Raw genomic sequence first — 19,727 nt, 5'->3', positions numbered from 1 at the left:
CCATGCCTGGGGCTGGGTGGATGGACTTGGAGCTGGGGCCCCGTGCTGGGGACCTGGAAGGGAGGCGCCGGGCATGGAGGTCTGGACAATAGGCACCACCCCTCAATGAGCCTTCAGACCCCACCAGGCTGGCTGGGGATGACAGTGACTCAGCCCCTAGCCCCTGCACCCTCGTCCAGAAGGTCCCACACCCTGTCTGTCTGCTGGCCTGTCCCTGGCCCAGCCAGCCCCTCCTGGCACCTCTGGCTAAGGAGTCCAGCCTGCCAAGCCAGGCAGCGCAGCTAGGCTGGGGGTCTGGAGAGGGCTATAATGAGGAAGGGGCAGCAGAGGTTTCTCCGAGAGAGGTTCCTGAGCCCACACCTCTGTGGCCAGGTCCAGCCGCCAATAGACTACAGGGTTAGTTACCACCAGGTACCCTTACTCATAGGCCAGCCCAGCACTTAGGTCCCTGCGCCCCCTCCCTCTCTGCCTCCCCTCTCACCCACATTGTAGGCTGTACCCCACTGCTGCTCTCTCTCCCCACACATGAAGCCCCCCACAGGGCTCACACCCACAGGCACACTATGATGCCTGTGGTGCCCACCTCCCCACTACAGACCCACCTTTGCACAAGGCTTGCGTGCTCACGGCAGGGCCCCTCAGCCCAGCGCCTCAGAACAGTGCCCTGAATGCCCCGCTCCTGTCCTGCCTGGCAGACAGCCATGAGTTGGGGTCCCAGAGGCTGGACCTTCATGGGTGGCTGACAGGGGCTCAGGGATGCCCCCTGGCCCCATCCATCCTATGAGTGCCCAGGGTAGCAGGGACGGTCCATTCAGACTCCCTGGGAGGACTTTCCTGCCAGGCCACCTGCCCCGCCCATGGCAGCAGGCACATGTCCCCCGCATATTCATGGAGGGTAGCCGAATAGCCCCGTGGCTAGCAGCTGAGTGCTGGATTCACACAGGGTGCAAACACCCACTCCATCTGGCTCGGGGCCTTCCCGTGTGTGTTCACTCTCCCCTAAAATGACAATAAGAGCACCTCTATGTTGGGGCTACTAGGAGGAGCTGCTGCTCTTCCTCATTTACAGATGAGGAAACAGAGGCAGGGGGAAGGGACTTGGCTCAGATTGTGCACCTCCCGAGCGGTGGGGCTGAGATCTGAACCCCAGCAGTCTGGAAGTCCCCATGCCTGCTGTCCCTGCTCTCAAGCATCTTACATGCTTACAGGCGGGCAGTAGGCCCAGTTTTGCCAGACGGGATGAGGTATCTGCTTGAGACCGAGGCTAGCTGAGAGCTCCTACACAGACACATGGCTTGCCCTGCAGGGCACTGGGAAAGCGTAGCCCAGGAGGAGGCAGGCAGGAAACCAGGAGGTGCCCTGTGGGAGGTAAAGGATGGGCGCCTGCTTGGCCACTGCCAGAGGGAACACCAGTGCCCGCCACCACTGCCAGTCTGCCTGGTGCTAGCATGGCCTTGGAAAATGCCAGCCAGCCCAGGGCCTTGGGCCAGCCTGACAGTCACTCAGGACCAGGTTGGGTCCAGTTGGGTGTCCCAGCCCCCGCAATGCCACCACTTGTACTCCTAGCACAGCCAGTCCTCTCTACTCACCCCCAGACCCACCCAGGCAGGGCCTGCCTGACAGCACAGAGTCTATGTGTGGGCTGGGAGAGCCCCTGATGGAGTCTTGACCTGGGCTACCCTTTGCTCCCAGGCACCCTGGCCTGAGGGGGACACAGCACAGCCTCTGAACAGAGGAGCAGCTATGAGGGGCTAGGGCTGAGGGCCAAGGGCAGGGCGACAGCAGGGATGTTGAAAGTGCAGGACCCAGGCCCAGGAAGTGCATTGCCCTAAAATGGCAAGAGACTCCCTGCCAGCTGCTTGACACCAGTGGCACCTGTGAGGGCAGGAATTTGGGGAGGACAGCTGGAGCGGTGGCCAGGCGCCAGCCGGGCTGACACCTTCTGCACTCGCAGCTGTGCTGAGGGTCCTGCAGGCCACTCTGCTTGGGCAGCTCTTCAGCCCATACCCAAGCATCGGAGCCTCTAGTGTACCTTCCTAGGCGTCCCAAGGCAACTCACACCAGCAAAGCTGACCTCTATGAACTCCTTCTCCCCACCCATCTGCCAGTTCATTAAAACCTTATGCAGACCTGGCGCAGTGGCTCACGCCTGTAATCCCAGCACTTTGGGAGGCCGAAGTGGGTGGATCACGAGGTCAAGAGATCGAGACATTCCTGGCCAACGTGGTGAAACCCTGTCTCTACTAAAAATACAAAAATTAGCTGGGCATGGTGGTGCACGCCAGTAGTCCCAGCTACTCGAGAGGCTGAGGCCAGAGAATCGCTTAACCCGGGAGGTGGAAGATGCAGTGAGCCGAGATCGCGCCACTGTACTCCAGCCAGGCGACAGAGCAAGGCTCCATCTGAAAATAAATAAATAAATAAAATAAAAAACCTTATTCAAGTGTGAAACATAGCATGCAAAGATTAGCGCACACGAGAATGTGCTGTGTAGCAATCGTACTTATGAGACAACCCCTATGCACCCAGCACCTGGGTCAAGAAATCAGTTCCGCAGAAGCACCCATCACAGTCTCCTCCCTCCCATTAGGATAGCCACATTTGCCCTTGTGGTCGTCATTCCCTCGCTTTTTTTCTTTTGAGACGGAGTCTTGCTCTTGTCGCCCAGGCTGGAGTGCAGTCGCGCGATCTCGGCTCACTGCGACCTCTGCCTCCCGGGTTCAAGCGATTCTCCTGCCTCAGCCTCCTGTGTAACAACCTCCTGTGTAACTGGGATTACAGGCGCCCGCCACCACGCCCGGCTAATTTTTGTATTTTTAGTAGAGTAGGGGCCACGTTGGCCAGGCTGGTCTCAAACTCCTGCCCTCAGGTGATCCGCCCGCCTCGGCCTCCCAAAGTGCTGGGATTACCGGCGCGAGCCACCGCGCCGGGCCTCGCCTTTCCTTTTGTGGCCAAAACCGGATGTGCGCCTTCCTGGGAGAGTCTGGGCGGAGCCGCGGGTGCTGTAGCGGCAATGGGACACATGGGGGCGCGCGCGGCCCGCGCCTATCGTACGGGTGGGACTAGCGGGAACTGCGTTCCTGGGCTGCGGCTGGGAGGATTCCTCCCGGAAGGAGGTCGGCCAAGCGCTTTGGTCCGGAACCCTGCGGGCCAGTGCCTCGGTCCCTGTGACCCCAGGGTGGTTAGAGGAGTCCCGGCTTCTTTCCTCCTGGGGCCTCTTTTTGGCCCAGACTGCAGCGTTGAAAACTGCAACAGACTGTACAGATGAGGGGGTCTTACTGTTTTATTATTATTATTATCATTAATTTGAGACCGAGTCTCGCTCTGTCGCCCAAGCTGGAGTGCAGTGGTGCCACCTCGGCTTACTGCAACATCCACCTCCTGGGCTCAAGGATCCTCCCACCTCACCCTCTTGAGTAGCTGGGAGCACAGGTACACACCACCATGCCCAGCTAATTTTTGTATTTTTTGTAGAGATGGAGTTTTGCCATATGCCCAGGCTGGTCTCAAACTTCTGAGCTCAAGTGACCTGCCGCCTCAGCCTGCCAAACTGCTAGGATTACAGGCGTGAGCCACCTCGCCCAGCCTGTTATTCTTAAACAGTGAGTAAGCCCCTACTGTGTGTTCGGCTCGGTGCTAAGCACTTCACAGGCATTTTCTCATTTAGTGCTCATACTCCCCGAGGAAGGAGGAACTACTATTATTATTACTCTATATTTTTCACAGGGTCTTACTCTGTTTCCCAGGCTGGAGTACAGTAGTTCAATCATGGCTCACGGCAGCCTTTTTTTTTTTTTTTTTTTTTTTTTTGAGACAGTCTTGCTCTTGTCACCCAGGTTGGAGTGTAGTGGTGCGATCTGTGCTCGCTGCAACTTCTACCTCCCAGGTTCAAGCAATTCTGCCTCAGCCTCCCGAGTAGCTGGGATTACAGGTGCCTGCCACCACACCCAGCTAATTTTTGTATTTTTAGTAGAGACGGGGTTTCACCATTTTGGCCAGCCTGGTCTCAACTCCTGACTTCAGGTGATCTACCCGCCTCAGCCTCCCAAACTGCTGGGATTACAGGCGTGAGCCACCGCGCCTGGCCCTCACTGCAGCCTTTAACTCCCTGGATCAAGTGATCCTCCTGCTCCATCCTCCTGAGGAGCTGGGACTCCAGGTGTGTGCCACTGTGCCGCACTGATTTATTTCTTCTTTATTTACCTTTTCTCTCTCTTTCTTTCCTTCCTTCCTTTTCTTTCCTTTTTCTTCTTTTTTTTTTTAAATTTTGAGACGGAGTCTCGCTCTGTCGGCCAGGTTGGAGTGTAGTGGCACGATCTCTGCTCACTGCAAGCTCCGCCTCCCGGGTTCACGCCATTCTCCTGCCTCAGCCTTCCGAGTAGCTGGGACTACAGGCGCCCGCCACCGCGCCCAGCTAATTTTTTGTATTTTTAGTAGAGACAGGGTTTCACCATGTTAGCCATGGTTTAGATGGTCTTGATTTCCTGACCTCGTGATCCGCCCGCCTCAGCCTCCCAAAGTGTTGGGATTACAGGCGTGAGCCACCCCTCAGGCCTCCCTCCCTCCTTCCCTCCCTCCCTCCCTTCCTTCCTTCCTTCCCTCCCTCCCTCTCTCTTTCTTTTTCTTTCTCTTTTTCTTTCCCTTTCTTCCTTTCCTTTATTTCCCTTCCTTCCTTTCCTTTCTTTTCTCTTTTCTTTCTTGAGACAGGGCCTTGCTATGTTGCCTCCGCTAGAACACTTTTATTTTTATCCCCATTTTACACATGCAGAAACTGGGACAGACAGGATCGCAGCCCTAGTTTCCCTCACACCAGTCCACGCACTTACCTGCTCCCTCTCCTTATTTCCATTTACATATATTTATATTACAGCCTTTCCTCACACAGTGAAATTTACATCGGAAGCATGTGTTTCAATGCTTTTTTTTTTTTTTAATTATCATTGTGAATCAGATTTTCAAAAATGGGCGGTTGGAAGGGGACCTGTCGGGGAGATGGGGCTGGCAGAGGTAGCGCTGGGGAGGGGCCTGTGTGTCCCCCAGGCCTCCTGGGGGCCAGTCTGGAGTCATCAACAAGGATCCTGCCTGAGTCACTGGGGCACAGCTGCCAGAGATGCAAAGGACAAGGAAAGGGGCAGGCAGGTGGGCTGCCGCACCCAGCCAGGATCCCAGCCTCTCCTCCCCTACACTGCTGCTCCATGCACAGAGCGTTTACAGAGGGTGGAGGCACTGAATGGGTGGGAAGCTTTGCAGTCCATCACCTGTCAGAGACTTCTGGGGGGCACGAAGGGTTTGGGGGGCTGGTTCTGGAGGCCACGGCTAGGAGGAGCAGGTAGTCAACAAGTAAACTCACAAACAAAAGATAGAACATCAGACAGAGATTAGGACAATAGCAAAAATAAGGCAGAAGGATAGCAAAAATAAGGCGGAAGGAGAGGTGTGGGTGAGAAGGCCAGCGTTTGGGGGAGGGTTGGCCGGAAGCGTGACTCCTCCCACCCAGTTAAACGGATAAAGAGCCCCTCGGTGAGGGAAGTAACAATCCCTAGCCCGGCTTGCCCCGCGAGGGCCTCTACTAATCACATTAGGGGATCATCTCAGCATCCTCAGCTGTTTTTTTCAGGAGAGGAGACTAATCCCAAGCTCAGAAAGGCTCAGTGCATTCCCAAGGTCGTTCAGCCAGGACGGCGCTGAAGGGATTTGAGCCGAGAGCAAGTCTCAGAGAATGGAGGAGCTGCCCCGGAAGTGGCTGCTCGAGGCTGCAGTGAACTATGATCCTGCGGCCAGTCGCTGTGTAATCCCAGCCCTCTGGGAGGCCGAGGCGGGCGGATCGCTTGAGGTCAGAAGTCCGAGACTAGCCTGGCCAACATGGTAAAACACCGTCTCTGCAAAAAAATGCAAAAATTAGTTGGGTGTGGTGGCGCGCGCCTGTGGTCCCAGCCACTCAAGAGGCTCAGGTGGGAGGATCGCTTGAGCCTGGAAGGCGGAAGTTATAGTGAGCCAAGATCTCGCCACTACACTCCAGCCTGGACGACAGAATGAGACACTGTCTCAAAATAAAGTAAAATATATGAGCCGAGTGCGGTGGCGCGGGCCTGTGATGTCACACACTCGGCAGGCTGAGGTGGGAGGACCGCCTGAACCTGGGGACTGCACCACTGCATTCCAGCCTTGGTGACAGTGAGACCCTGTCTCAAAAAAAAAAAAAGTGGCTGGGGCCTGTTGGCAGGGAAGCTGCAGGTAGGCGAGGTCGGGCCAAGCAGAGCCCTGCCTGTCTGGAGAGTTTCCTGGAAGAGGCGGCTTTTTCTGGCTCCCGAAGCCGCGCGCTAGGAGTTGGGGGTCGTGTGTTTGGCCTGCCACTGCGACCCTGGCTCAGAACATGACCGGAGTGAGAAGTAGGGTGCCGGGACCCGGGAGGTCGTAGGGACTTCCTGGTCCTACCCGGAGTAACCCTGGGGCTATGCCTGCTTCGAGCATCGGGATAGCCGTCCCTTTCATGGACCCAAACACTACACCAGCCCAGGGAGGGCGGTGAGTGTCGGGAGCGAGGCCTGGAGTGCAGTGGACGTCCCAAGGACTAGGCGGCAAGCGCTAGAGGGCGAGTGAGGTCCGGCCGCCCACGCCCTGGGCCAGCGCAGAGGACCCTGTGCGCCTGCGCAGTGAGCGGCGGGGCGGGGCGGCGGCGCGCACGCAGCACGAGGGGAGGAGCCCCGGAGCCTGGGCACCCCTGACGGGCTGCACAGGGGAGGGGGAGGGGCCTCGAGGCCGGTTTGGAATTTTTGGCGCGAGCGGCTCCGCGCGCGTTCACGGGCCGTTCCCCCTCAGGGGTGTCCTCCGCCCGGGCGTCCGGAGCAGTCGACGGCAGACTCCGGCCCGCTGGGCCACCCGAGGGCTCCCGTGGCCTCCGCGGACCCGGAATCTGGGCCCTCGCGGACCCGCGCCCCGCCCAGCCGCCCCAGGTAAGTCCAGACCCCGCCATGAGGGGCCTCGGCGTGGCCACCTCGCCGCTCCCCTCCGCCTCGCCCGGTCGGCGTCACCCCTGCCCCTCAGGCCTCCCGGGCGGCCCGCCCGCATCCCCTCAGGCCCGCCCCCGCCAGCCCCTGCCTCTCGTCCTCCCCAATTCCTGGTTCCCTTGCCCCGAGCCCTTTCCCAGCGGCGGCCCCGCCCTACGCGTCCCTCCCGGAGACCCCGCCTGCTGTCCATCAACCCCGCGCCACCGCGCTCACCGTGACGGCCCTTCCCCCGTGACAGCCCCTCCCCCAAAGACAGCCCCTCCCCCGGTGACACGCCTTCCCCCAGTGACAGCCCCTCCCTGGTGACAGGCCCTCCCCCAGTGACAGCCCCTCTTCTCCTGCAACAGCCCCTCTTCCTTGGTGACAGCCCCTTCCCGTGACAGCCCATCCACTGCTCTGTTTGCCAGGGTTTCCCCACACCCACGGAGTGAACTCAGCCGCGGCCCTGCCTGGAAGGAACTTACAGTCTACCCGGAAGGGTGGCCCGCAGATGTGTTGGGCCTGGTGAGAGGGTGAGGCGAGACGGCCCAATCGCCCAGGGCCCTGGAAGCTGCGGAGGTCACCCCTGCCTGGCCTTAGCTCAGGGACACCCTGGATTCACGTGGGAGCCCCTGCTCCTACCTCCCGCATCCCACCACTGAGGCTGTTGGGCCAGGCCAGTCATGCTAGAACGTAAGTCATAGGGATGGTGGGAGAACTGGGTTAAGATGCACAGGTCCAGGTCCCCGAGGGTGCCAGGGTTGGGCCTGGAGGCTGTGTTTGTGACCAGTGACCTCGAAGATCCCAATACGGTGGCTCCTGACTTGGAGAAACCCTGGTCTGGGACTCTGAGGTAATTAGAATCAGAGGAAGAGTCTCCGCAAGATGGAGGGCAGCCTGCCAGCCAGGCCCAGGTAGCATCCCTCCCCTTCCCTCTCTACTCCCTCAGATACTGGAGACTGCTCTTTTTAGATTTTTATTTATTATTATTATTATATATTTTTTTTTGTGATGGAGTTTCACTCTGTTGCCCAGGCTGGAGTGCAGTGACACAATCTTGGCTCACTGCAACCTCTGCCTCCTGGGTTCAAGCAATTCTCCTGCTTTAGCCTCCTGAGTAGCTGGGATTACAGGCATGCACCAGCACGCCCGGCTAATTTTTGTATTTGTAGTAGAGATGGGGTTTCACCGTATTGGCCAGGCTGGTCTCGAACTCTTGACCTCAGGTCATCCACCTGCCTCGGCCTCCCAAAGTGCTGGGATTACAGGCGTGAGCCATCGCTCCCAGCCTGCTTTGAAGTCTTTGTTAAATCTGACATCTGGAGGCCGGATGTGGTGGCTCACCCCTGTAATCCCAGCACTTTGGGAGGTTGAGGTGGGCAGTTCGCTCAAGTCCAGGAGTTTGAGACCAGCCTGGGCAACACGGTGAAACCCCGTCTCTACATGATATACAAAAATTAGTCAGGTATGATGGTGCAAGGCTGTAGTCCTAGCTACTCAGGAGGCAAAAGTGGGAGGATCCCTTGAGCCTGGGAGGCAGAGGTTGCAGTAAGCTGAGATCCTACCACTGCACTCCAGCCTGGGTGATATAGTGTGACCCTGTCTCAAGAAAAAAAAAGTGACATTGGGGCAGTTTCTGTTGCCTGTTTTGTTCTTTCGTGTGTATGGGTCATACCCTCTTGTGTCTGTATATCTTGTAGTTTATTGGTGAAAACTGGACATTTTTGGTAATATGTTGTAGTAACTGTGCATACTGGCTCTCCACCCTCCTCCAGGGTCTGTGATCGTTTATTTGTTGGTGACTGGCTGGACTATTGTATTGCAGTCTATGTACCCTGCAATGTGAGGCCTCTCATGCCACTCCCCTGAGGATGCAGCCATGGGCATGTGCACAGCCACCCTGGGACAAGCGTGGTTTTAGGAGTGCCCACTCTATTTTTTTCCCCCAATCACACCCAACTATTAGGCTCCACCAGTGACCAGTTTGTTGCTCTATTGTTTTTTGTTTGTTTGTTTGTTTGTTTTGAGACGGAGTCTCACTGTGTTGCCCAGGCTGGAGTGCAGTGGCATGATCTCCGCTCACTGCAACCTCCACCTGCCGGATTCAAGCAATTAGCAATTCTTTGCCTCAGCCTCCCGAGTAGCTGGGATTACAGGCACCCGCCACCACGCCCAGCTAACTTTTTTTTTTTTTTTTGTATTTTTTAGTAGAAATGGGGTTTCACCATCTTGGCCAGGCTGGTCTTGAATTCCTGACCTTGTGATCCACCTGCCTCGGCCTCCCAAAGTGCTGGGATTACAGGTGTGAGCCACCATGCCAGGCTGCTCTATTGTTTTTTATAATACTTTGGTGCACCAGCCTCACCAACACAGTGAAACCACATCTCTACTAAAAATATAAAAATTATCCTAGTGTGTTGGCACATGCCTGCATTCCCAGCTACTCAGGAGGCTGAGACAAGAGAATTACTTGAACCTGGGAGTTGGAGGCTGCAGTGAGCCGAGATCATACCACTGCACTCCAGCCTGGGCAACAGAGTGAGACCCTGTCTCAAAAACAAGCAAACAAACAATACCTTGGGGCATAAATTGTTCCACAGGCTCATCCAATTAAATTTTTTTTTGTGTTGTTTTGAGACAGAGTCTCGCTCTGTTGCCCAGGCTGGAGTGCAGCAGCAGGATCTCGGCTCACTGTAATCTTTCCCTCCCAGGTTCCAGCAATTCCCCTGCCTCAGCCTCTCGAGTAGATGGGACTACAGGCATGCACCACCACACCTGGCTAATTTTTGTATTTTAGTAGAGATGGGGTTTCACCATGTTGGTCAGGCTGGTCTTGAACTCCTGACCTCAAGTGATCTACTCACCTCAGCCTCCTAAAGTGCTGGGATTACAGGCATGAGCCACTGTGCCCGGCCAGATCCAATTAATTTTGAGCTCCTTTGACAGGGTGGCTTTTGAGGTCAGTGAGGTTTGTTCTGACTGCAGGCAGACTTTTTCTACCTATCTCTTTCCCCACTTCTCTGTGGTAAACCAGCTGGCTTATGGTTCAGCTGGTTGCCCTAATACAGGTACCAGTCTCTTAACAGCTCACCACCAAAACCTCCACTGATTTTGACAGCCCCTTTAAACTTGAACTTCCCTATGCACTGTTTCAAATCAAGCCAATTTTCAGGGGGGTGGTGGGTGGGGAGAACTCTGTTTTTTTGGTGTGTGGTTTTTTTTTTGTTTTTTGAGACGGAGTCTGGCTCTGTCACCCAGCCTGAAGTGCAATGGTACGATCTTGGCCCACTGCAACCTCTGCCTACCAGGTTCAAGCAATTCTCCTGCCTCAGCCTGCCGAGTAGCTGGGATTATAGGCGCACGCCACCATGCCCAGCTAATTTTTGCATTTTTAGTAGAGACGGAGTTTCACCATGTTGGGCAGGGTGGTCTTGAACTCCTGACCTCAAGCCATCCACCTGCCTCGGCCTCCCAAAGTGCTGGGATTACAGGCATGAGCCACCATGCCCGGCCTAGAACTCTGTTTATGACCTATGTTTACCCTTAGGCTAAATCTCTGTCTGAGCCGTGCTGTGAAACTGGGGGCAGGACAGCAGTGTACCTCTCTGAGCGCTGCTGTTGCTTTAGGAGCAGGTCGCTGGGTCATGCAGGAGCCTCTGGCCTTCTTGGTTTCCCTCTCCCAGTGTGGAACCTCCTTCCTACAAATGAGCTGGGCCTCCACGTTCCCAGCCTGCCAGGCCTGAGATACAGCTTCTATTCTGTGTGTGGGGGCAGGTGGAAGAAGGGAGCCCCCGGCCTGTCTGCCACACTCAGCTGGAATTTAGCCTCTGCCACGTGGAGCTTGGAGGGTTGAGAAGTGCTGAGAACCTGGCCCTCCTGGGCAAACACCCTAACCCTTGACAGGGAGCTGGGGGAGAGGGAGCCCTTCTTCTTGGCCACACCTGCCCACAGTGCTAGGCGGGGGGAGAGGGGTGCTGGAGGTGGCAGGGCAGGAGTGTCATGGCTCAGGTACCAATAGGCTTGCTGTTATTCCCAGGCCTTGGCAGGTTTTCTTGTGTAAACCTTTGTTTGCTGTGTGCCCTGGGCACCATGCCCAGAGGCTTTCAGTGCTTGCTTTTGAATAATCGTCACCAGTTGTGCTGTTTCCCTGGGGGAGGCGTCCATGGGGCTGTGCACACTGCCATTCTGGAAGTGGACACCACTAGCTGGGTTTTGGCATGACAGATATGAAAAAGAAAGATACTTGAGGGATTCTGGGTTTTCACTTTGGAACTGGAGATAAGGGATCGTGGGCCCGTGTGGTCTTGGAAGAAGTTGTGTAGTCTAGGGTCAAAGAGCTGACCAAGACAAGGGCAGGGATGCAGGCGCAGCCCGTCTGACCCCAAACTGCCTTGGTCTTAACCTCTACCCGACCGCAAGACCCTCAAGAACACGGGCCCCATGGTTTTCCTCTTATGTTTCTATCGTCTCTAAAATACAACAGCCCAGTGGGCAGGTGAGTGTGAGTCTGTCCTCTGCCTTTTCTTGGTAGGTGCGTATTGCCCCCATGGCCGTTTGAAGTAGAGTAAGTGTGTGGTGTAGACAGCTCTCTTCTGTGGCCTCTTTGGGACCACAGGGTCAGGTGGTATCAGAGTGGACACACTGCCGTGTACTCAGCCTCTGTCTCTGCCCCCAGGGCCTCCTGCACTGGCCATGCCCATGCCCACGGAGGGCACCCCACCACCCCTGAGTGGCACCCCCATCCCAGTCCCGGCCTACTTCCGCCACGCAGAACCTGGATTCTCCCTCAAGAGACCCAGGGGGCTCAGCCGGAGCCTCCCACCCCCCGCCCCCTGCCAAGGGCAGCATCCCCATCAGCCGCCTCTTCCCTCCTCGGACCCCAGGCTGGCACCAGCTGCAGCCCCGGCGGGTGTCATTCCGGGGCAAGGTCTCAGAGACTCTGCAGAGCCCTGGGTATGACCCAAGCCGGCCAGAGTCCTTCTTCCAGCAGAGCTTCCAGAGGCTCAGCCGCCTGGGCCACGGCTCCTACGGAGAGGTCTTCAAGGTGAGTGAGGGAACACCTTCCAGGCCCATCTAGAGGACCTCCTTTGTGTCTCTGCCCCTCCTGTGGTGGGACAGGGTCCTGGGCAGCCTGATCCCCTTCCGTTCCCTACATCCTGTCCCTACTGGGCTCACAGGCTCCCTCCACATTTGACTTGGCTGCTCCCATCACCCCCAATGCTGGCCCCTCCAGGGGCTGCTCTGTGCACACTGGCCCCTTGTCCAGAACCTGGCACGTGCTGTGGCAGCCCCTGTGCCATCTCCTCAGGCCCTGGCGCCAGCTGTGCAGGGTCCTTGGCGAGTCTGCCTGGCCCCTGGCACCGGCCCTGAGTGCAGTGCCTGGCCAGCCCTCCCCAGGCTGGCAGGCTCTGAGCTACCCCCTGCCTGCCACCTTGTTTTTCTTAGACACAGTTTCCAGTCATTTATATTTTCTTTTAAAGAATAGTTTTCCCTTGTACGAGTCCTATATGAAGACAATTTTGTTAAAAAGTACAAACAACATTGGCCCCCAGGTCAGCTTTCTCACAGGGGAGCCCACTTTTCACATCACAGCCTGTGCTGCCTGTGTTGTTCTGCAGCTGCTTTTTCTACCTTCTGACACATCCAGGAGGTCCCCTGGGGTCAGTGCAGGTCGGCCCTGGCTCCTCCATCGCTGGGTCTCCACAGACCCAGCCTCAGGGATGGAGGTTTGTCTGGTTTTGCTGTTGCCCTGGGCAGGGGTCTAAGACAGATACCAGCTATACCACTGTCCCCCGTGTGTGAACCCTTAATGGGATCTGTCAGGTTGTCCCCCTACCTGATTGTGCCACTTGTGGCTCACCCCCACCCTGCGTGTGGGTACCACCTCCCTTCCAGGTGCGCTCCAAGGAGGACGGGCGGCTTTATGCGGTAAAGCGTTCCATGTCACCATTCCGGGGCCCCAAGGACCGGGCCCGCAAGCTGGCCGAGGTGGGCAGCCACGAGAAGGTGGGGCAGCACCCATGCTGCGTGAGGCTGGAGCAGGCCTGGGAGGAGGGCGGCATCCTGTACCTGCAGACGGAGCTGTGCGGGCCCAGCCTGCAGCAGCACTGTGAGGCCTGGGGCGCCAGCCTGCCTGAGGCCCAGGTCTGGGGCTACCTGCGAGATATGCTGCTTGCCCTGGCCCACCTGCATGGCCAGGGCCTGGTGCACCTTGATGTCAAGCCTGCCAACATCTTCCTGGGGCCCCGGGGCCGCTGCAAGCTGGGTGACTTCGGATTGCTGGTGGAGCTGGGTACAGCAGGAGCTGGCGAGGTCCAGGAGGGAGACCCCCGCTACATGGCCCCTGAGCTGCTGCAGGGCTCCTATGGGACAGCAGCGGATGTGTTCAGGTGGGGACCAGGGCATGCCAGGTGTTTGGCAGGCTGTGGGAGGCCCTTCCTGGGACGGAAGCTCTGTTCCTCAGGAGGGAAGCTCCACCCTAGCCCAGGACACCCGGCCTCAGAGCCACGAGGCTGAGACACTGTCCCTGCCCTCCAGTGGAGAGGCTCTCTGGTCAGGCTGCCTGTGAGCCTCGAACCCTCCAGAGCCACTTTGTGTAACCTGCCGCCTCCTCACAGCTCTATGGGAGAAACAATTGTCACTCCATTTACAGCCAGGTTAAGGGCTTTGCTGGAACCCACTGCTAGCAGGTGGCGCAGCTGAGACTGGCCCCAGGCACTGGGTTCCAGGGTCCACACTGGTAACCACTGCCCTGATCATCAGGATGGTCATACCTGTCAGCAGTAACTGGTGTCTGTCCATCAGGGCACTGGGCGGACTCACCACTGTGGCATGTGGGTTCTCTGGGCACAGGGCCCATATTCCATGATATCCCCATCCTGCCCAGGGTTCATGATCAGCCCTGCTGGGGCCTCCCTTCCCCCTGCTTCCCGCCCTTCCCCGACTGATGAAGGAAGGCAGCATCCCTCTCCCACCCACCTGCAAGAGGCAGCCCGGGACTGGGTCTGTGTCCCAGGGCCAACCCTGCCCCCTTCTGTCCCCATCCTGTCCCTGCCAGTCTGGGCCTCACCATCCTGGAAGTGGCATGCAACATGGAGCTGCCCCATGGTGGGGAGGGCTGGCAGCAGCTGCGCCAGGGCTACCTGCCCCCTGAGTTCACTGCCGGTGAGTGGGTGAGGGCGGGAGGGGGTGCTGCCATGGGCTCCTGGGGAGACAGTGGCTAGCCATGGAGGCACTGCTGGGCTTAGGGTGCAGTCGGCATTCTGGGACCCTGATGTGGTCCTTCCTCATGGGCAGGTCTGTCTTCCGAGCTGCGTTCTGTCCTTGTCATGATGCTGGAGCCGGACCCCAAGCTGCGGGCCACAGCCGAGGCCCTGCTGGCACTGCCTATGTTGAGGCAGCCGCGGGCCTGGGGTGTGCTGTGGTGCATGGCAGCGGAGGCCCTGAGCCGAGGGTGGGCCCTGTGGCAGGTAAGCTCCTGACAGTGGCGGCTGCCTGCCCTGCCCCCAGCCCCAGGGTCTGCCTGCCCACATCCTGAGCTTCTCTCCCCCACAGGCCCTGCTTGCCCTGCTCTGCTGGCTCTGGCATGGGCTGGCTCACCCTGCCAGCTGGCTACAGCCCCAGGCCCGCCAGCCACCCCGCCTGGCTCACCACCCTGCAGCTTGCTCCTGGACAGCAGTCTCTCCAGTAACTGGGATGACGACAGCTTAGGGTGGGTTTGAGTGCAGGGTATGGGGGGCTGGGAGGAAGGTGGGGATATCACTGGGGCTCCATGGAGATTTGTGAATGGGGACCACTCCCACAAACCTGGCCCCCATCACACCCTGGGGAAGGGAACCAAGACTGGTGGGGTGCGGCCGGGCTTAATGCAGCTGGGCATGTGGACTGGCTGCTCAGGGCATGGCTTTACATTAGGGCACAGGCACCCAGGGAGTGGCCGGCCGTGCATCCCCGACACCAGTGGAGGCTGCCAGTGCCCAGGGACAAAACATTGTCCCTTCTCTGGGAAGAGAAAGCCTCTAGAGTCTGGGGAGCACTGCCCCGGGAACAAGTCCTTGGTCCCTGGGGCGTGGTAGCTGAGTGAGAGGCTGTAATTAGGAAACCACACACTTGGGGCAGGCAGCTCTTGGGGACTCCGGTTAGCCCCTTCCTGACAAACATCACCTCCTCCCTCGGGGGCACTTGATAGCGAACAAGAAGTTCCAGAAGGCTTACATTCACTAAAAGTTTACTTCAGATCTGCCTCAGTCAAGTCCATGTGTTCTGAAAAGGACAGAGGGGGCCTTGGAGTGCAGCCAGATGGAAGGACTTTGAAGGCTGTCCAAGTGCTGCTTTCAGAGTGCACCAAGTTTTTATTGTCCCTGACTGTGGTCCCTGCCTGTTTGTCAGGCGGGAGCCTGTAGCCTTTGTAGGGACGGAGCTGGTTTCATCCCGTACTCCCTAGCCCTGGACACCCTGTTTGTCTTGCCCGCCCTCCTGCAGGCCCTCACTCTCCCCTGAGGCTGTCCTGGCCCGGACTGTGGGGAGCACCTCCACCCCCCGGAGCAGGTGCACGCCCAGGTAAGCAGATCCATGGGCTCGGGTGGACAGGGCTGGCTTTTGGATCCTGAGTGTCACTACTCTCTCCTCCCTACTCCCAGGGATGCCCTGGACCTAAGTGACATCGACTCAGAGCCTCCTCGGGGCTCCTTCCCCTCCTTTGAGCCTCGGAACCTCCTCAGCCTGTTTGAGGACACCCTAGACCCTACCTGAGCCCCAGGCTCTGCCTCTGCACTTTTAACCTTTTATCCTGTGCCCCTCCCACCGCCCTTGAAAGCTGGGGCCCCTCGGGAACTCCCATGGTCTTCGCTGCCTGGCCATGTCCAATAAAAAGTATTTGAGCCTTGGGAGCACCCAAGCTTGCTCATGTGGCAACATGGCCCTTCCTGTCCCCTTATTGATGTCATCCAGGGTCTTAGGCCCCTGAGGCTGAGCCCTGCTGTAGAACCCAGCACTCCTAGCCTTGGGCCAGCAGCTGAAGCCCCATGCTGTGTGGAACAAAGAGGTTTCCTGAGCAGGCACATCCCTGGTGGGCACCTGGAGCTGTTGGAGTATGGCACTCAAGGTGGAGGGCAGGCACGGCCCAGAGGTCCCAGGATCCGAGGCCACTGAGCTCCATGTGCCAGTTTCCTAGAAGCAGCAGCGGCAGCCCTTGTGCCCGTGGCCAGCTGGTACAAGAAGGGTCCACGCCCCCTTGGTCCTTTTGCCCTGAATGCCTTACTCCATAGTCTCTGGGCGGAGGGAGCCAGGGCAGGCAAGCTTGTGGCTGCTGGGAGGGCTGGTATGCAGGGCAGAAAGATGGAGGTCAGGAAGCCTGGGCCCAAAGGGCTGGCCAGAGGCCTAGTGGGAGGAGGAGGATGGGGTGAGGGCTCCGGGCTGGCGGCCTGGCAGGACTTGAACTCTCAGAGCAAGACATGACCCCAGAGTCCCTCTGGTCCAACCCCACAGGTCACAGAGGGTAAAGAGGTCCCAAGAGGGAAAGATTTCCTTCCAGCTGACACAGTAAAACAGGAGCTTGGAGGGAAAAGGCAGGGAAGGAAGTTGGAGTGCCACGGCATGGGCAGAAGAGGTCAGTCCACAGGGAAGAACGGGTGAACAGGGCTCCTGCTGAGACGTCTCGTGAGCTGGAAGCATCCAGGGAGCCAACCTCTTGCAGACAAGTTGGGAAGAACACCTGGTGGCTGCTTTGGGCAGGCTGGCATGGCAGCTCAGTCCCGGGGACAGGCGTGGTGGGCAGCCCAGAGTAGGTCGGGCACAACGCCGGCATGCAGCTGCAGGATGGAGCCCACGCTCAGCAGGTGCATGATCTGGTGGGAATTGCCCCAGTAGTCGAAGCGGCCGGGTCCCCAGCGCTCGGGCAGGCGGGCTACGTTCACCAGCCCCCCAAGCAGCGCCAGTGCGTCCATGCGAAGGTAGCAAGGCAGGGAGCCTGGAGCCCCTGAGCCCAGCCCCACTCCCCGGGCCCCAAATACCAGCAGGCGGGCAGCAGCCTGCCAACCAAATGCCCGGAGCCGAGCACTAGTGGAGGGGGCGGTGAGGGCACGCCAGCCGGCCACACCCGACAACACGGTGTAGCCCACCAGGGCAGCCGGGCGCAGCCAGGGCCTGCAGGCCAGGGTGCAGTGGATGATGGGCAGGGCCCCTGCACAGAGGAGAGAACAGGAGAGGGCACGTCAGTGTGAGGGTCCGCCCGCCCTTCCCTACCCATGGCTTGTATGCGTGTCCCATGCCTCCCCCACCAGGGGCTCCAGCTCCCATCCCTCGGACCCTGACTCACCAAGGGTGTTGACAAGGCAGACCCCACACATGTCCAGGGCGAGGAGCCGGGCGTACACAGTGCTGCCCCCTTGGTGGCACATAAAGAGGTGATAGAGCACGGAGCCTGCGGGGGGTGCCAGGCAGGCCACGCAGTGTGTGCCTCCCAGCCAGCCATCCTTGCCCAGCTGACCCCAGGGCATGGTCATTGGCACCAACACCAGGAAGCCCAGCAGGGCCAACCCTAGGGAGGGAGACAGTCATCTACCAGATAGCTTCAGTCACATCCTCAAGGGGACCACAGTCCAGACACAACACAGGGCAGAGCAAGACAGGTCCAGGTAATGCTGTCATCCAGCTGGTCGCCTGGCCTTGGCCGGAGGCAGGCCCTGGGCAAACGGCTTTTGGCACTGGTTACTTATTATGGCTCAGGATGGTCTGGGAAGTAGAGATCATGATCCCCACTTTGCAGGTGATGAAACAGACTTGGAGGGGCTGAGCAACAGGCCCCAGGTGAGCCCAGCAAGTAAGCAATGGCAGAGGACAAGCCTGCGCCCTCCCACCCTCACACTGCTCTCCCCACACAAGCAGGAGGTCAAAGGAGAAGCCTAAGGCAGTGAAACCTCAAGCTGAGTTGTGAAGAGGACACATGAGCAGTGATGCCAGCCCAGGGCCACTTAGCTTGCTCTTCCCAACCCAAGTCCTCCCCTCTTCATAAGTGTCCAGACAAATAGAGGCACTGGGCCTTTTTATCTTCCAAAAAGGGGTGAGACCAGGCAGGGGAAGACAAGTCCAGAATGAAGGGAAGGGGGCTGTGAGGGGCTCGTCCCATCTCCCCAGGCCTCTCCCCGGGGAGTTTCATTCCAGCCTAGCCCTTTCTGGGAGTTCTCCACCCCTCCCCGCCGGCCTCTAGCACTGGCCTCCCGGGGGCCAAATGGGGCTCCGAAGGCTGCCCACTCTTGTGGGATGTGGCCTGGCAAAAACTCGGGGAAGGCACCCAGGCCAGGCCCGGCCGCTCAGGGTCCCTTGCCTGCCTGGGGCAGCTCAAGGACGGGCAGGGCTGTGTCAGCAGAGCTCCGCGGGGCGCGGAGGAGGGGCCGGGCGCCTGTTGGGGGAAGAAGGAGCCGCCACCAGGCGGAGCCCCACGACAGAGCTGCTTGGGGCGGGGGCGTCAGGACGGCTGCACTGGGAGGCTCCTCCTGGGCCCTCTTCACCGCAGTCAACACCATCTCCCGGCTGGGTGCTGGCGGAGACGGTGCCCAGGGCGCTGGGATTACAGAGGCTGGACACCAGGCTCCCTACCCCTGGGGCTCAGAGGGATTAAGCAGGCTCAGACCCCACTCTGCTTCGCTCTCCTGACCCGGCCCCCACCGCCGGGAAAGCGGAAGCTGGCAGCGCGGCCCGGGACAATGGCAGCTTTGTCACCGCGGCTACTGGCCGTGCCAGGGCCGGGGCAGCCCAGGACTTGGGCGCTGGGGCCCTCCTCGCCTCAAAGCCCCCGGCCCAACGCGGGGAGGGCGGCCACGGGTGTGGGAAGCGCGTTGCGGGACGCGGCTCACCGTGCGTGTAGATGTTGCCCAGTTCGTTGTGCAGGTAGAAGAGGCTGCGCAGGCAACCTGAGCCACTGCTGGCGGGCCGGTACCCGGTCAGCACGAACTTATTGAACTGCAGGTGCGGCGGCGAGCTGGCCCAGTCCAGCAGGCGCGGCCCGGCCAGGAACGCCATGGTCCGTACCACGCGGGCAGCCCGTACTGCTCCTGTCCCCGAGCCGCCGCCTCAGTGGGGCCGCAGCGTGGGGAGGCCCATCACTGCCAGGCGCCCGGCGCCCACCCGCCGCCCTGCGCTCGATCGGCGCACGCGCTGGCTAGGGGGTCCCAGCCCGCGCCCCTCCCGCGCTGCGCACGCGCGAGTCCGACGCCCCCGCGCCGGGGTGGAGGCTGGGGACGCACCGGACGCCTGAGCTCACTGCGGTCGGCTTCGCCGAGGCGGTCGCGCCGCAGGGACTGCTCGCGGCGGCAGCGGTGGCCGGTAGTCTCTCTGCAGCCGGGAGGACGGGCGCGGCCGGACGCGGGAGGGGACGCCAGGCTCCGCCCAGGCTCATAGTCCCCGCCGGCAGGCCAGCGTTTCGCGCGCTGGGCTCCTGACGTCGGCGCAGCGAGAGCCAATGGGCGCGGCCGGCGGGGAGGCTCCGCCCCGAGGCCGCCCAGGCCTCGCCTCCTAGCATAGGATGCGCGATCCCAGTCTCATTTGCATGGGGTGGCTGGGGGCTTGCGACCCGACGTTCCGGGTCCTGCGAGCTCCGCTAGAATGACCCTGGCACCTCGTGTCCCTCAGAGCTGTGCATCCGGGCTTTCCGCCTGACACCCAGGTCTCCGCACCTTTGGGCACCCACCCTCGAGGGCACAGTCCCGCCACCCAGCCCCACCCTGCAGACCGGGCTCTGTCCAA

At 59.5% G+C, this 19,727-nt stretch overlaps 2 protein-coding genes across 3 annotated transcripts; one reads left to right on the top strand and one right to left on the bottom strand.

Moving 5' to 3' along the window:
* Positions 1-6,748: 6,748 nt before the first annotated feature.
* Positions 6,749-15,904, top strand: LOC105467897 (protein kinase, membrane associated tyrosine/threonine 1). The gene is given in 11 exon segments (XM_011717720.3): positions 6,749-6,953; positions 7,415-7,679; positions 11,662-11,807; positions 11,809-12,030; positions 12,882-13,375; positions 14,044-14,150; positions 14,283-14,455; positions 14,541-14,604; positions 14,607-14,697; positions 15,468-15,545; positions 15,626-15,904. Coding segments are annotated over 10 exon segments (1,497 nt in total). The 5' UTR covers positions 6,749-6,953; positions 7,415-7,669; the 3' UTR covers positions 15,738-15,904.
* On the bottom strand, positions 15,197-19,363 carry LOC105467896 (progestin and adipoQ receptor family member 4). Of its 2 annotated transcripts, none has more exons than XM_011717719.3 (3): positions 19,229-19,363; positions 17,302-17,523; positions 15,197-17,166 (listed from the first exon to the last, which is right to left on the bottom strand). In XM_011717719.3, the coding sequence occupies exons 2-3, from the start codon at positions 17,486-17,488 to the stop codon at positions 16,733-16,735; spliced, it is 621 nt and encodes a 206-aa protein (XP_011716021.1). In that variant the 5' UTR covers positions 17,489-17,523; positions 19,229-19,363; the 3' UTR covers positions 15,197-16,732. The 2 variants fall into 2 exon arrangements, with proteins under 2 accessions (XP_011716021.1, XP_011716018.1); XM_011717716.3 differs by having other exon boundaries at positions 18,839-19,318.
* Between the last annotated feature and the right edge of the window lie 364 nt (positions 19,364-19,727).

Source organism: Macaca nemestrina, chromosome 18, assembly GCF_043159975.1.
Source record: "Macaca nemestrina isolate mMacNem1 chromosome 18, mMacNem.hap1, whole genome shotgun sequence".
In the NCBI taxonomy this organism is placed as follows: Eukaryota; Metazoa; Chordata; class Mammalia; order Primates; family Cercopithecidae; genus Macaca; species Macaca nemestrina.
The sequence above is the reverse complement of the archived record's forward strand: the minus strand, read 5'-3'. Positions and strand labels throughout refer to the sequence as shown.

Coding starts and splice junctions, on each gene's coding strand:
- LOC105467896 (XM_011717716.3), bottom strand. CDS start 19,004: ATGGCGTTCCTGGCCGGGCCGCGCCTGCTGGACTGGGCCAGCTCGCCG. Junction 17,524..18,838: donor GGGCAACATCTACACGCACG/GTGAGCCGCGTC, acceptor CTCCCTCCCTAG/GGTTGGCCCTGCTGGGCTTC. Junction 17,167..17,301: donor CTGCCTTGTCAACACCCTTG/GTGAGTCAGGGT, acceptor TCCTCTGTGCAG/GGGCCCTGCCCATCATCCAC.